General features: G+C 39.7%; 1 protein-coding gene across 22 annotated transcripts in view; it reads left to right on the top strand.

Moving 5' to 3' along the window:
* TCF7L2 (transcription factor 7 like 2) overlaps window positions 1-17,167 on the top strand; it is a 158,089-nt gene that overhangs the window by 2,112 nt on the left and 138,810 nt on the right. For all 22 annotated transcript variants that reach the window (XM_027851884.1, XM_027851881.1, XM_027851887.1 and 19 more), the window contains exon 4: window positions 14,445-14,546. In XM_027851884.1, coding sequence (XP_027707685.1) covers window positions 14,445-14,546 — 102 coding nt within the window. The remainder of the gene's footprint in view (window positions 1-14,444; window positions 14,547-17,167) is intronic.

Below are 17,167 nucleotides of genomic sequence, written 5' to 3'. Positions count from 1 at the left end.
TTTTTTTTTTCATACTTTAACATTACCCATCTTGTTTTCATGCTTTCTCCTCCCTTTTTAAAGACTGAGAAAGACTTAAAAACATAACTTTTAAAACAAAAATGTTCCAAATCCAATTGGGTTCATCTAGTGATATTCCGTCCAGTTCCCCCAATCATTTCCAATTCATAGAATCATAAATTTAGGACTGGAAGTGACTTTAGAAATTATTTCATGCAACTCCCTTATTTTACAGATGAAGAAACCAAGACTCATAGAGTTAGAGATGTAACCAAGGTCACCCAGACAGTAAGTGACGGAATCAGGATTCAAACCTAGTTTCTCTTACCCAGCCCTCTTTCCCCTGTGTCAGCTTATCAGTTGACATCAATTCATTCAGCAAATATTTATTAAATATCTTCTATGTACTAGGTCCTGGGAGAAACAAAGATGGTTAAGGGATCATCCCTGCACCAAATGAGCTCACCATCTTGTAGAGGAATTTATATGAAGATTCAAATCAGTACAATGTAGGAACAGTAGGTTGATTGCTTGGGTTCCTGAACTCATGGCCCAAGACCTTACCTTGGAACCTTAATAGGAAAAGACGGTCCTGGGATGATGATGATGGAGATATTAACTTGGAAAAAATTGTAATGTTTTCCAGTCCAAAGGGAGATATTTTCTGGTAGGGTCTGCCTTAATGTGCGCTTCTATGGAATGTATTCATTTCAACACACAGGAGATAGGGAGTACAAACAATTATCACTTATTTTATAAATGAGGAAACTGGGATCGAAAGAGATTTGCTTGTGGCTGCACAGTAAATTTAGGAGCTAGAATTTGAACACAGCCCTGCTGATTGCCAGGCTTGTGCTTTTTCCACTGTGAGAATGATGATGATGATAACTAGCATATGTGTGTGTGTGTGTGTGTGTATGTATATAACACACACACACACATATATATACATACACATAACATATATGTATGTATATGTATGTATATATGTGTGTCTATATGTGTCTGTCTCTGTCTCTGTCTGTCTCTCTCTCTCTCTATATATATATAAAATTTTAAGATTTGCCAAATGCATTATATGTTATTGCATTTGATTTTTGCAACAACCAGGAGGTAGGTGCTGTTATTTTACAGATGAGAAAACTGAGGCCGAGAAAGATTTAGTGACCTGTCCAGCGTCATACAAGTGGTACATGTCTGTGGTGGTACTGAACCTAGGTCTTACTGACTCCAAATCTACTATCTATCCAATGTGTCAGTCTGCCTTCCCACTCCGTACTGTATTGCTAGGTTAAGGAACAAGATTTTTTTTTTTGAGATGGAGAGAATTTATGCTAAACTCCATATCTACCATGGAATTGCAAGCCCTTGGAACTGGAAGGACATTTAGAAATTATTTGGTCCCATCCCCCTCAGACTGGATAGGGTCTGGTTCTTAAATCCCTGCATGATTTGACTCCAACATATCTTTTCATATTTCTTTCATCCTGGCCCTCATCTCATTTCACGAGGCTCAATGAGAATATAGACTGATTTTTCCTAGGCCCGAGTTTACTAAGCATGGCTTTCAGGGTGTAGGAAAAAGGGGATGATGGCACAGTGTAGCTCACTGTCTTGGAGATGTTTCTAGGTTAGTGTTCTTCTAATGTCTGTGCAGAAAGAAGCGACAATTTACAGATGTAAAAGAGTTGAAAGCAGTGGTATTAACTCAAATAGAGGGATCTCTGCAGCCTCATACTCACTTAGAAAACCACAAATTTAACATTATCTGTGTTGTATTTTTATTTATTTTGTTAAACATTTCCTAATTACATTTCAATCTGGTGCTCTGAGTATAACACTTCTGGTTTAAAGTAAGGGCTTTTGAATGCTTTTGAGGAAGGGGAGTGAAGTCATGAACCTGAGCAACTACCCATCTTTGAGGAAATTACTTCTGCTATGAGAAACCTCAGTAGTTCTTACATGGAAATGGGACCGTCCCTCTTTACTTTAATAACTTCAAGGATTCCTAATTTCATTTGTGGAGTTACTCCTTCACTGACACAGATTGTAACCCTTCTGTGACTTGGTAGAGCTAGTCCTTGGGAAATGCTGTCATTGAAAATTCAAATGATTAGACTAAACCGAATTGAATTGTTCATCCCTGCAGGCACCTTATGCCTCTCCAAACTGACTTAAGTTGGTTCTTGAACATTAGATAGACAAGCATAATGAAAGCCTTTCTAGTTTGATAAGACCTGCTGGCATGGACTCAGAGCAGGTAGCATCACCTCCTCATCACAATGAAGCGTCAGAGTAGGACTTCAATAGAAGGGACATCTACATCAGAGAGAAAGAGTAGAAGGAATTTTTGTCTAGAAGAGAGATAAAGTGATAGGGAGATGCAGGGAAGGATTTGGGGACTGGCAAGATGTTTCCAGGATGTGAATCTTGAGGTGTGATGACTTCTGGGGTCATTTTCAGGTGAGGATATCTGGGAATCAAATAGGATATTAGAATTCTGGCAGAGGATTGGAGGAAGAGAGATGGAAGGATAATATGGAAGAGAAATATGAAGAGAGAAAAAACATTGGACTAGAAACCAGAAGGCTTGCCTTCTAGTCATAACTGTTTCACTTACTGTCTATATGAGCTTGACCAAGTCATGTAACCTCTATGGATCTTATTCCCCTGTATGTAAGGTGAAATAGTCATACCTGTTCTGCCTACCTGAGAGTTGTGAGCATCTAATAAGCTGATGGATATGAAAATACATTGAAAAGCTACAACATGTTTGACAGCTTTAAGCTGGTGGTATTATTGTTAGGTACCTCTTAGAAAAGCATAACTAGGGGTAGCTAGGTGGCGCAGTGGATAGAGCACCGGCCCTTAAGTCAGCAGGACCTGAGTTCAAATCCGGCCTCAGACCAAATACTTGACACGTACTAGCTGTGTGACCTTGGGCAAGTCACTTAACCCCAATTGCCTCACTAAAAAAAAAAAAAACAAAAAAAAAAACTTAACTATATATATATATATATATATATATATATATATATATATATATATATATATATATACACACACACATATATACATATATATGCTTAAAACAAATATGAAGGATTCCTGAGCCTGAGAAGTTCAAAGCCAGTGCTAATGTTTTCCATCTTTAGAATTCTGCTCTGGTCTTCCTTGGAGTACTGAACAGTAGTTCTGGAGTGCCGTATGGGAAGTGCTTGTACTCCATGGTTGTGATCCTTGATCATTCCAATGTTAGGTTTTGGTAATTTGACCATTTCTCTTTTGCAGGAATGGGCGCTTTCAAACTTCTTTGCTCCTTTTTTTCCTCTTCCCACTCCTGTACACTGTGCACTCAGTCTTCTGGCAGCAATGGTTTTGTTTTCTTTTCTTCAGTTAATACAGTGGCTCATTAAACTTCTGCTTATCTTGAATTCCAGTCATCAAAAAGTAGAAAACCTGGGTTATTTTTTTTTTTTTACACATCCTTCATTTTTCTTTTGTGAGAGAGACAAGAGACAAATGATCAGTTGGATTATACTGTGGGACTGGTTCCAAAGTCTAACTTCCTGGGCATGCCCTTAGGTCAGTGAAGTCTTCTGTACCTCTCCATGTATATATGGGACAAGACAGTGAAAGTGGATGATGAAGGTGATGGCTCTGAGATCAGACAAGATCTTGACATGAAAAATCCTGAATTGCTTTCTGAAATTATGTTTCATATTATTTTAGCATTTCACCTGTTCCAAATCTCTCCTCCAGCCTCATCCTCCACTGATTGATTTAGTCAGATAAGCAGACAATTTTACCTCTGTCTCTACCTGTCACCCAATCTTTCTGGGCCTCAGTTTTCTCACCTGTAAAGTGAGGGGGGTTGGGCTAAATGACATCTGAGGTCCCTTCCAACTCTAGATCTGATCCTGTGACAGGCCATTTCTTGTGAACTTTCTCATTTCTTTTCCTCTATTTCAATCAATCAACATTTATTAAGTGCCAGATGCTGAATTTAGCACTGGGGATATAAAAGGAGGCAAAAGACAATCCTGCCTTCAAGGAGCTTACAATCTAGTGGGGGAGACCACATGCAAACAAATATATACAAAGCAAACTATATACAGCATAAAAAAGGAACTGAGAGAGTGAAGAGTCTGGAATTAAACGGGGTTGAGGAAGATTTCCTGTAGAAGTGGGGATTTCAGTTGAGACTTAAAGGAAGCCAGGGAGGTTAGTAGTTGGTATATATCTTCAAAAGCCCTGGGTCCTCATCTGATTCCGTCTTCCGCTCCAGTATCTGAGAGTGAAATTGTCCATCTTCTTACCACTTGTTCTCCAAATCCTTTCTCTAATGAGCTCCATCAATTAGTATCTCTCATCTTTAATCCTTCCCTTTCTACTGACTTCTTCTCCTCTGACATTAAGTATATTCCAGTCTCCTAAATCCTGAACAAACCTTTTCTTTGCTTACTGTCCCCTCAAGCTTTCTTATAGCAGCCCTGTGAGGCAGATAATAGAAATGTTTCTGTCACTTTACATAGGAGGACATTTAAACTTGGAGGTTAAGTGACTTGCCTGGATCACAATGCTATTTGAACATCAAGGTCAAGACTTGAACCCACGGCTTCCTGACTCTGAGCCCAGCATATCTGCCACTACACCAGCCTTCTCCTTCCTTCTTTCTACTTCTTTGAAAGAGTAGTCTACATTTTCTCATCATCTACTACTAATTGTTTATAGTGTGATTTCGATCTTTGTCACTCTACTAATGCACCTAATTTCTAAATCTCTTAACAATGCAGTGGTCACATCTATAGGTGGCTTTTATCCTCACTTGATCCTTCTACAACTTTTGTTGTAGTTGATTACTCCTTCTTTCTTTCTTTTTTTTGGGAGGTGAGGCAGTTGGGGTTAAGTGACTTGCCCAGGGTCACACAGATGGTAAGTGTCAAATGTCTGAGGCGGATTTGAACTCAGGTCCTCTTGACTCCAAGGCCGGAGCTCTTGCCTAGCTGCCCCTACTCCTTCTTTCTTGATAGCTTTTATAGATGCTCTCTCCAAATGTCCGTCATACTTGGGTTGTTTTCTTTTTGTCTTTCTCTTTCTCCTTATGTCTCTTTCTATCTTTGTCTCTGTTTCTGTCTTTGTTTGCTTTCTGTCTCTATGTCTGTCTCGGCGTCTGTCAGTTTCTAGCTCTGTTTCTGTCTCTATCTCTCCCTCCCTCTTTCTCTCTGTCTCTCTCTTGCTCTCATGGCTTAATTGTTCCTTCTGTGTAGGTGACTTCTAATGAATATATTTCAATCTCTTCCCTAAACAGTTCCTCATTTCTGATTTTTAACAGCTGTTTTCTTGGGAATGTCCCATTGGCACCTCAAAACTCAACATATCTTAAGTGGTGTTCATCACCTTTCTGCCCGAACTTGCCCCTTTCCTCATCTTCTCTATTTCTGTTGATAGTAAAATCATCTCAGTCACCCGGACTTGAGACCTTGGAGTAGTCATTGATTCTACCTGCTCTAAGACTAATTCTTGTACACGCATACAATCAGTTGCCACATCCTGTTGTTCCTCTTTACACAAAAGCACGGTCTCCTTTCCCCATCTCTACTTACACTACTGTCACTCTAATATTCCTTCTCACCTAGACTAGTGTAAGAGCTTCCTAATTTGTCTCCCTTGCCTCCAGAGGCTCCCCATTACTAACAAAATAAAATATAAACCTTTTAGCCTAATTTTAAGGCCATCCACAGTATGACTTCTATCTATCGTATTTTCTCCTTTTATTTCACATTATTGTCCTTCCCACACACTGTGTTCCAGCCAAACTAAACCACTTATGTCGTGCCCTTTTTTGGCTCCTAGCATTTACACAGGGTAAACTCCCCGCCTTCTCCCATGCCTGGAATGTGCTTCTTCGTCTCTGCTTTGTTAAATTATTGTCTTCTTTCATCACTCAACTCTGTAATTTACACTATTCCCTCACTCTCATGAAGGCTTCCTTGATTTCCCCCCACCTGAAGGGCTCTGTTCCTCAAATTTTGCTGGGGCACTTTAGATCTCCCTTCCCTTTTCCTTACCACAGTTGGCCTAGTATCAGAGTATTCTTTTTTGTGTAAGTTATATTCCTTCCATTAGATTCTAATCTCTTTAAGGCCAAGAAACAGGTCAGTATTCATCTTTGTTTTTCTAGAGTGCTTTCCACATTGTGAGCTGTTGTTTGTTGAAATTCCAATTATATATTTTTTGGAAACTGTTACTCTTCATACAGATGGCAGTGTCCAGTTAACCCAAATAGAACTACAATTTCAGTACTTTAATCTTCAACAATTCTGGATAAATGAAAATTTATCATATTGAAAAATTACATGTGAGTTATATTCTCTATAAACTTAAACTCATAACTATCCCCTTGCTGGTTATTGGAAGACAGTTAAATTTGTTCTTCCCCGTTTTTTTGGAGTATAATAGCTGAAGGATTATTCAAGGGATTGTAGGATTTTAACAATAGAGCTGAAAAGGATCTTAGAGCCATCCAGCTCAACTCCCTTATTTTTCCAGATTAAGAAACTGAGGTATAAAATGATAAATGACTTGCCCAGAGTCACAAGGGTAGTGATAGGGGCAGGATTTAAAGTTATGCCCTTTAACTCCAAAGCGAGCACCCTGATAATCAGAGTCTTTTGTTCCAGGTTCTTGTCACGTTTTGTCTTTGTTCTCTAAAGTAAGGATCAGGAGACTTGGGATCCAAGTCTTTGATCTACCACCAGCTGGCTGTGTGTGACATTGGGCATGTTGTATTTTCTCTCGAGGGCTCAGCTTCCTCATCTGCTAAATGAGGGTGTTGGATTAAATGACTCCCAAAGACCCTTCTAACCCTGAGATATTTCTGAGTAGACATGTTCAGACTCCAGTGTATTTTATTTAAATATTTGTGGTGGGATAGGAATAAATAATAATGATATTATACTTAATAATTCCCAATATTTATATATTGCCTTAAGGTTTGCAAAGTGCTGTCTATTCATGTATTATCTCATTTGAGCCAATCTTTGCAACAACCCTATGATGTAGGCACTATTATTATCCCCATTTTACAGATCAACAGATTGAGTTTGACTTGTCCAGCATCACATAGCTAGTAAATTCATTAGGCAAGATTTGAGTTCCTATATCTCTCCTTCTAAGGCCTATCCTCTATTCACTGTGCCACCCAGCTGAAACTATATATAGGGATATGAAGCAGTATGACATAATAGACATAGGGGTGTCCTTGAAGTCAGTAGTACCTGGTTGCAAATCCTTAATCTGCTAGTACTGTCCCAGGCATATGTCTAAGACTAAATCACAAGTGAGTTGCTAATGGGACATTGAATGATGAATATAGTTTGGGGCCAAAAGAAAAAAAAAGTGTGCAGAGCTACCTCTTTTAATTGGTTTTATGACAACATGAGGTTCAATCAAACAATATATTAGGCAGTTTGGGGGGCTAAAAGCCGCTGATCTCTAGCGTTAGCTCAGATTTTCACTGACTAGTGAATTTTCCCTCCAACTGACACTCTTTCTTTCTCTGTCTATCGTGTGTGTGTGTGTGTGTGTGTGTGTGTGTGTGTGTGAGAGAGAGAGAGAGACCTATTCAGTAAGTGTTCAAGATAGAGGGTTTGTCATAATATATTAATGACGTGAAACATAACTGACCAATGCAATTATTAATAATTATTTATAATGATGCAGTTAACCAGTAGTCTACTTTCTTCATAATAGCCTAGTGAGTTCAGTTGTTCTATTGTGTCTGACTCTTTGAGATCACATGGGCTATAGCATTCCAGGCCCTTCTATCCTCCTGAAGTCTGTTCAAGCTCATGCTTGTTGCTTCTGTGTTGCTATCTATCCATCTCATTCTCTGTGGTCCCTTTCTCCTTTTGCCTTCAGTCTTTCCCAACATCTTTTCCAATGAGTCCTGTCTTCTCATTATGTGGACAAAGTATTTAAGCTTAAGTTTCAGTATTTCTCCTTCCGGTGGATGGTCTGAGTGAACCAGGTAATATAGTAACTTTATCCCCGTTTTACAGATAAGGAAACTGAGTCTGTGAAAAGTTAAGTGCTTTACCACATGGCCACATAGCTTGGAAGTGTCAAGAGACAGAATTTGAACCAGGTCTCTTGACGTCTAAGCCTAGCACTCTATTCATTATGTCATGCTGCCTCTTATTATTCAGGATGTGTTTATATATCATAACTGGCACTGTGTTAGAGATGGCTCGGGATGACTTGGGTGGGCATCACATTTCTGAGCAGCTCTTCCTAAATAGATGAGCACTGATCTTTTCCCTTGACTCTCAAGCTGGCTTCCTGTTCTGGTTTATATAAAATTCACCAAGTAGAGTTTACAGGTAACAAACAAGCAGACGGTGTTCTAGTCATACAATACCGTTCAATAAAAATTCATGTATAGTCCCTTAGACACACACCCACACACCCCCCCCCCCCATACCCACCTACCCACCATGGAATCTGGGTGAATTTCCATTAAGGGGGGGAAGGAGAATATCTTTCCCTAAGAAAGGAAAATGCCTCCAGAGTCAAGCAAGTGAGGAATTTCACCTAAAAACAAGAGAATGCTCTTTGTGGTTTGATTTTCTTGTCAATGATTTCCTTCAATGGGAGGTTATGCTAAGTCTCTGGGGAAATGTGTGAGAGATTTTGAAAGCGTGAGCCTTTTTCCAGCCAGATTTGTCGAGGGCATTTTGTTTTATTTTTGTTCTTCCATTTCAGAAAGACGGGGTAGTTATTTGGGTGAGACTGTGGTCTAGTGGTTACAACTTGGGACAGTGAGTCAGAGCCCCCTGGCTCTGACTATTCCTAGTTCTCTGCTTGAGTCACCCGTCCATAAAGGGCCTAGCCCAAAAAGTCACTGTGGGCCACTAAGCATATTTTCTTGAGATATGCTATTTTGGATGTCTTTCTTTGCCAAGTTACTCCTTAGATGTAAGGGAGATTTTCTGCTTTATAGTTATTTGTAGGACCTTTTTAGCCACCTGCTCTTACAAACAAGTAAAAAGTTGAATGTCAGTTCATCCATCTGTTGTACAGAATGTAGAAGGAAGAGATATTTTTCCCCCAAGGAGTTGGAGTTTGTGATAGTTTTAGTTTTATTTTTATTTTCAAAAAATCTTCTTCCTTTAAAAAAAAAATTAAAAGGCCCGTGAAAACTGTCCCTTAAATGATATGGCATCTGCCATGTTCATCCTCATCAACTCTTTCACTGAAGAGAGAGAGAGAGATACTAGGCCATCCCTGGTGCATTGGAAGTCTGCATAGAATTGAATTATGGACACATAGGACCTGGAGAAGCAATCTAACTCCCTAATTTTGCAGCTGGGAAGTCTTGAGTCCCACCCAGAGAGGAGAAATGATTTGTCCAAGATCACATAGTAGGTGAATCAGAGAGCCCGGGATGAGGGCCCAGGCTTGCCTGATGATTCTCAGGCTTGTTCCTTTAGGATGATGTTGGGAACAGCCATTCTTTCAACCAGTGCCCTCAGCCATCGTCCTGGGGAGCAACCCTTATGGAGATGCAGCCTGGTAACTAGTTTCTGCTGATGTGATAGCCATAGTTACTAAAGACCTAGAAGAGAAAGTCTTTTTTCTTTGTTGCCACCAGAGTCCTTGGGCATTGTCATATGGTTCAACATCAAATACGGATATAATTTTTTTTCTATGAAAATGACATCGAAGAAGAGTCCTCACTGTCCTCATTGCTGTCACACCCTGAGAACAATAGGACTTTTCTATTGACTTGGAACTGAAGCCTTCCACATGTGCTGAATCCCCCTTCAGAATATGAGCTCCTTCAGGGTAGCATTTGTCTTGCTTTTCTTTTCATATCCTCAGTTTCTATCTCAGTGCTTTGTGCATAGTAGGTACTTAATAAATGCCTCCTTCATTCATTCATTTTCTTAGATTCATAAATTTAAAGTTGGAAGGGACCTTAAATACTATCTATCCATTCTCATCCTCTCATTACATAGGTGAAGAAACCTGAGGGAAAGCTAGGTTAAGTGATTTGTCAAGGGTCACATAGGCAAGACCTAGCAGAGCCAAGATTTGAACTAGTCTTCTGATTTTTCTTCGTTCTTTACCTTGCACTGTGCTCCTTCCTCAATTTCTCAAGAGACTTGATTGTTCCAGTACGTGAAGATGACACTGATTTGTTCTTTTCCTTTTTTGGGGGGGGTGTTGGGGTGTGGTGGGGGAGGAATTTGAGTACTTGGAAATGAGATGTTTACTTTTTTTCCTCTGTGCTGACATTTTAACAGGCTCTAAAACCCACTTTGATTTCTCTCGAGCACATTGGCATAACCTATGTTTGGGGTCTTTGCACAGAGAGAGGCCTAAAGCTTAACTTAAGCTCTCTAAGACATATCATAAAACACTATTTTGGAAAAAACCCTAATGATCCATGATCAGAACATTATTATTAAACAAGGGATTGAAATGCTTAAGCCAAGATGGTCTTATTTTTTTTTAAAATGAAAACCGAGTTGAGGCCATTTCATCGGTTTTCAGTGCCGTAATTCCCACAGCCCCTTTTGATTCCAGTTTGCTGAAAAGTTTAATGTTTTTGTAGGCAATTCATAATTTCCACGTTGAGGCGGCTAAGGAGGAAGAGAGCCTGAGAGCCAGTGGTGTTTTCATAGCGGGATGGTGGGAATTTTTTTTCCCCCCTCTAGAATGTAAAATGAGTGTCAGACTTCTGGGAAAAATCTGGTGAGAGGTATTCCTAGCCCTTCTCTCAAATCCAAGGCACCACCTTCTTCAAGAGGTATTTAGGACCCCAAAGAATAGAATTTCCTGCTTGTTAGCATCACAAGGAAGGAAAGGATTTTCCTTTTGGCTGCAGTAGTACCTAATTTTCATTTTTCTTGTTATTAATAAGGACCTCTTGCAGAAGTGGACAAAATCTGTCAAATCCATCTTCTCTTTCTTTTTTTGGAATGTGTGTATGTGTGTGTATATATAACCACTTCCTTGTCAGAGTCCTGACCATGTCTTCAGCCAGTAAGAATGTCCCCAGAGTTTTTTGCTTTACAGTTTCCAGTGTTGTTTGTTGATTTGTGGGGGCCCTGCAATTATGTGTCATATGCCATTGTTAGGGTTAGGAGTGGGGAGAGGAGGTGTTTGCTCCAAGGTAACTCTGAAGGCCTGTATGCCCTTTCTTCACCATCTGGATTCAGTTAGCTGTCTCTCGGCAGTGGGGCCGGGTCTCATTTCCTCCGACCAGTAATGTTATATAGGCAGTGATCCTGTTCTGCCCTAACATAATTGAAAATTATGTGTATTGTAGGCTCTCAGCGCTGAAATGTAGGCTCGTAAAAATATGTGGTGCAGGTAGCCTGTGGAGATTGGATCTGGCACACAATGAAGCTTTTATGTAAAGTAAGAATTATAAGCCTTCACATTAATATTGCATTATGGGAATGACAATTCATGGGCAGAGGGGCCTTTGAGGGAGGCCTGGCATATAGTAGGTGCTTAATAAATGCTTGTTGACTGACCTTGAACAAAACTAATATTTCATACTTCATCAAAAGAATGAACCTCTAAACACAAGCAGATTTGGCTCATGCGGTGTTCAAGGTAGAAAACCATTCCTTGGCCTAGGCCACAGGAGCTGGCTTTTAGGGTTGGGTTGAGGTTCAATGTGACTTTGTCTTGGCATTTTTGTTTTTTTAAAGTTGTGGTGGAGAGGTGAGTGTTGGCACGCTGCCATTTTGGTAGGCCTCAAGGAAATGATTCTGTGGAGTGGTTTTGACCAGTGTAGCCCATGTGTTTATGTGGTTGGTGCCCCCTGAGTGAGAATGGGAAGAAGTCAGAGGCACAAAGTCTCCCCACAGCAGGCTGAACAACTCCCATAGTAGTCACAGAATGTTAGAGCTGGAAGCAAAGTTAGAGAGATCAACTGGTTGAACCTCTTCAGTTTTAGAGGAAGAAAATGAGGCTCTGACAGGTTGTGTGATATGCTTATGAGTCCACAGGCAATGGCAGAATTGGGAATACAGGTCCCCACATATGAGCATCAAACTGATGCTGTGATGTCAGACTAAGAAATGTCATTTTTGGTGTTCGGATCCCAATTGTTCCCTTCTTCTGCGCTGTCTAGAAGTACTCATTGTTCTTTTAGGCTGCTGAAAAAGTACCTTCTTTCCCTGGGATTGAGGTGACCAGCCTAGGAGAAATATAAGATATTTAAAAGTTTGAGGCTTCAATCTGCTTAGTTAGAAATATATTAAAAAAAAAACCAACTTGAGAGGGTCACGTCTTTTAAGAACCTTTAACATGAATGTGCCTATAACTTTTAATTCAGCAAATATTTGTTTTTATATTTATTATTATTATTTTATTATACTTTATTATTTTACATTAATATTTGCTTATTAAATATATTTCCTTGATGTATGCTCAGTCCTAGGGAGAACACTGCCTAGGAATTCCTTCACTTGGGGCAAAAATGGTTGTGTTTGGGGGCACCATTGTCAAGAATGATGTAGAATATGTGACTGCAAGTGTAGTCATGTCACGAGAGGGGGAAATCTGTCCCCTATAGATACAGATCCTGGCTTGTGCCCCTCTGAGAGTGGTGGTGGTGGTGGTTCCCCAAGGAAGAGCACCACCTCATTAGCATGGTGCAGAAGGCTGGCCAAAGGATCAGTCACAGATGACCATGAGAGAAGGGGAGGGGCAGCAGTCTTTGGACAATTATAGGAATTAGCCTGTTGTGCTCTTCCTCCCCCTGAACCTTCACACTGGAGTCCTGGGACTAGTCTTCTAGTTGCTTTGCCCTAGTTATAGCTTTAGCCTTGGATTAAGTCCTATGGGTGATACAAAGATGAATAAGACATGGCCCTTGCTCCTTGCTCATGAAATTTATAATCCAATAGAAGAATTAAGGTATATACATAAATAACCATAGAAAATAGAATTTAATAAGTGTTCAGGGAAGGCATGGGATGATGTGCTATTGATAGTTCCAAGGAAAGATGATCACATTGGGCTTCAGGGGAAGGGGGAAGGGTCAGAGAAGACTTTTATGGAAGAGGTGTTATTTGATCTGGACCTTTAAAGGATGGATAACATTTCAACAGGCAGAAATGGGCAAGATTCAGGAAGGTCCAGAGAGTATTCTAGCTGTAGGGGCTGACTGGAACCAATGTTTGGAGGTACCTTGGTTGGATTTTCCTCTAGGCAATGGGTTACTATTCAAGGTGGATGAAGTTACTCTGCCTTGGCTGCATTGGAGAGAGATGAGACTGCAAGTGACCAAACAAGTCAGAAGGCTAGGATAATCATCTAGGCTAGAAGTAATGTAATGTGAACTAAAATAAATTAAAGTAATTCTGTGTGAATAGGAAAGGGGGGGACAGATGAATGTAGAAAGCACACAGTACAGTAGGCAGAAGACAAGTGTTTTGGTTTCTTGCTGCTCTGTTAGTGACCTTGGACATAGTATATCACTTCTGGACCTCAGTTCCCTCATCTGTAAGATGATTGAGATTGGACTTAGATGACCTTGAAGGGCCCTTCCAGTGCTAACCTCAATTTCTCATGGAGCAAGTAGCAGCCCTGTTTCTCGGTAGTGCCTCTATAACCACAACAGGAATAAGTTCTCTAATTCAGGAAGGTTGGAGCAAGATTTAATTAAGTGGTTCCTTTGTTCTCAGCCTGAGGGCCAAGTATGTATCCCCAGTGTGTGTATTCAGAAATGTCTCTGGTCTTCCGAAAGGATTAGTGTGCAAGACACATTTGTTATAAAGAAACATATTCGTTTCGTAGTTTATTGGGCTAGGGGCTGCATTATCTCTTAGTCTCACCGAATACATAGTTGTTTAATCAAGGACAGTTACTCACTTGTACCGATTATTTTAAAAATGAGGATAGTCTACTTGAAGGCAGATTCAGAATGGATAGTTTCCTTCGAGTTACTGTGGTACAATGGAAAGACTGCTAGGTTTAGTGTTAGATTTTGGGTTCAAATCTCAGCCCTACTTCCAAGTGACCTTGGGCAAATCACTTGACTCTCTCTGGCCCTAGGATTCTTCATTTGCAAAATGAGAGGGTAAGATTACATGACTTCGGAGGAGTCTTCCAGCTCTCTACCTCTGTTTGTCTCTCTATCATCCTCCTTCTCATCTCTCCTCTTTCCCCCATTACGATTGGGATAATATTAATGGCACCATTCAGGGTGACATTCTTTTGAAGTTAACTATGCAATATTAATTAAAAGGTGAAATCAGTCTTTAAAAGTTGGTATTCTCTTTGGGCTTGCTAAGCAGCAACCGATGGGAACTTCTTATGTTGCTGCTTCATTACACACACGCACACACACGCACACACACACACACACACACACCTTTTCTCATGTTTTTCTTTCCCATTTTTGTTTCTCTTTCCAGTATCTCCAGATGAAATGGCCACTGCTTGATGTTCAAGCAGGGAGCTTACAGAGTAGACAAGCCCTCAAGGATGCAAGGTCTCCGTCTCCAGCACACATCGTTGTAAGTAATCTCACAAAAACAATTCTTGCTGTTATTGAGAAAAATTATTTTGATGTTAAGACTTTTAGATTGTTACTATTTTTCCTGTCTCTTTTTTTTTGGAGGGGTTCATGAGTGGCGGGGAGTCAAAGGAGAGACATAGGGTGGGGAGTTCTCTTGAAGGTACTATTATCCATAAGGTCCTCTTGGCTGGTGATATATTTAAGAAGTAGCAAAACCAGAAATGTGTTCTCTTTTCCAGTTTTGTGAATTTTTCTTCCACTTTTATTTCTTCTGGGTCCATTCTGAATGGAAAAGTCACTCACAGGCATGGGCCTGTTATTACCATGTCTATGAATGACATCAAGGAGATGATAAAAAGCCAGATTTTCCTTCCATGATCCATGATTCTCTTTCCTTCCCCTCCATTCCTGGATAAGTAATGGGCAGGAGGTGGGGGAGGAGGGAATCAAAAGCACAAAAGGAGGGAAGTCCTGCATTTTTAGGTTTTTAAATGTAGCAATATCTTTTTCACACAGCATTGGAAAAAGATCCTCTGTACCCAAACCCATTTAATGATATTAGAGTAAAAATGAATTTTGAGAGGCTTATGCTGTATTTGGTGTATGTGGTTGTAAATTTTGTGGATGTGATGTCAGAAACAACTTGCGTTTAGCACCAAGCAATGACCGCATTCATGAAGGGCTTATGTCCACATATATTTTTAATGCACTTTCTTACTAAAGAGTTTGTAGACATGGAAAGCAGAGTTTGTAAATTAACCTCTTGAGAAGGTAGCTTGGACTTATTAGAATATTTCCTTCTCTATATTTTATCACATGTTGGACTTTATATTTTAAAAATAACTAATGGATGGCACATTTTTATAATTAATCTATGACAGGTAGAATTATGCAAAACATGGAACTATTCATGTATTTTTTATTGAGGATCATAAGATGCAATCTTTGTATATTTTGCCTCTATTATGTTTAATTTTTAAAAATGAGATTTATTATAGACATTTTTTTAAAAGAAAGTCTTAACACAGTGTGGTTAAAATTTATTTAAAATCTGGGGAATATCTTCTCATGCAAACCACAGCCATTTGGATATATTTTATCCAGAGAAACATTCCTGTATGCAATTTAAATAGTGGTACAGAATGTGGCACAATAAAATAATAATAATAAGTCATTAAAATTTTTTTTCGGTTGGTGTACTTGTGTGCAAGAGGTAGCCTGGCCTCAAGGATGAGGGCCTAGCTTTGGAGTCAGGAGGCCCTAGGGATCAAATTCCACTTCTGCCACATATAGCTGTGTGACCATGGGCAGGTTCCTCAACTTCTCAGAGTCCCAGGTAACACTCTAAGACTAAGTTATAGATCAAGGGTCCCTTATGGGCATTGGTGGATGGAAGTTTCCATGTGTGTGATTCTCCATTCTCCTGAAGATCAATTATGAGGCTGCGCCAAAAAAATAATAACAATAATAATAGCTATAGAATTTTCTTTTTGAATATTGACAACTTGGGTAACATGAGAAGAGTAAGAAGCAGAACAATATTTGCTGTGAACCTTGCCTAAAAAATATTTCTTTTGTTCATCCAGATGGAATTGCTCTTCTTTCATTTCGTGGAATTCTAGAATGTTAGATGGGGAAAGGATCTTAGAAATAATTTAGTCTAGTCTTCCATAGTGTAGGGGAAAAAAACTAGATTTAGCATCGGAAGACCTGAGTTTAAACCCAGTCTTTGTAACTCCTTTGGGCCTTTGTTTTCCCCTGTAAGAGGAGGTAAGGAGGAGACTGGATGATCTCTAAAGGTCTTTCCAACCCTAAACCCTGTGATCCTTCTCTTTACAAATGAGAAATCTGAAGGCTATTGAAAGGAAGTGATGTATCCTAGGCCACACAATGAGTCAGAAACAGAGTCTGAACAAGAATCTACCCTGAGCTTTTGCTTGGTATGCTCTCTAGCCAGCCCTAGGCCTTGGCTTCATCTTCCATCAAATGATAAGGTTAGATTGGATGGCCTCTAAGATCCCTTCCATTTATCAGTCTTCGAGCCAATGATCCTAGTAGAAGCAAAGCTAGTCTGTGTATGTGGGTTCCCTTACCTTTAATTTGGAGCCCCGTCAGTGAAATCATCAAGGCGATAATGTAACTGCCGACTTGTGAGCCTTGAGTTGGCTTCCCTTATGGGTGTGACTTCTCAGCAAACAAATGGAGGTGAGACACTGAACATTTCTCTTGGTGAGTCAGTGGTTGATTTGGATAAAGGTGTAGAGCCAGCAGGATGTATAGTTGAAAGGAATTTTGGAGATCTCTAAACCAGAATTTCTTAACCTTTTTTTTTTTTTATGTCATAGACCCCTTTGACAGTCTGGTGAAGCCTATGGACCCCTTCTCAGGATAATGTTTTCAAATAAAAAAATAGAGAGAGAGAATACATAAGATGACAAAGGAAACTAATTCTATTGAAATATAATTATAAAAATATTAAAAAAAAAAAACAGAACAAAAACAGGTTCATGGACTCCAGGTTAACACCCCCTGCTCTTAGTTCAAATACCTGGTCTTAGAAGTGAGGAAACTGAGGACCAGAGAAGAAAACTGACTTGCCTAACATATTCAGACATTCCG

The sequence above is a fragment of the Vombatus ursinus genome, unplaced genomic scaffold, assembly GCF_900497805.2.
Source record: "Vombatus ursinus unplaced genomic scaffold, bare-nosed wombat genome assembly UNPS02009205.1, whole genome shotgun sequence".
NCBI classification, from domain to species: Eukaryota; Metazoa; Chordata; class Mammalia; order Diprotodontia; family Vombatidae; genus Vombatus; species Vombatus ursinus.
The sequence above is the reverse complement of the archived record's forward strand: the minus strand, read 5'-3'. Positions and strand labels throughout refer to the sequence as shown.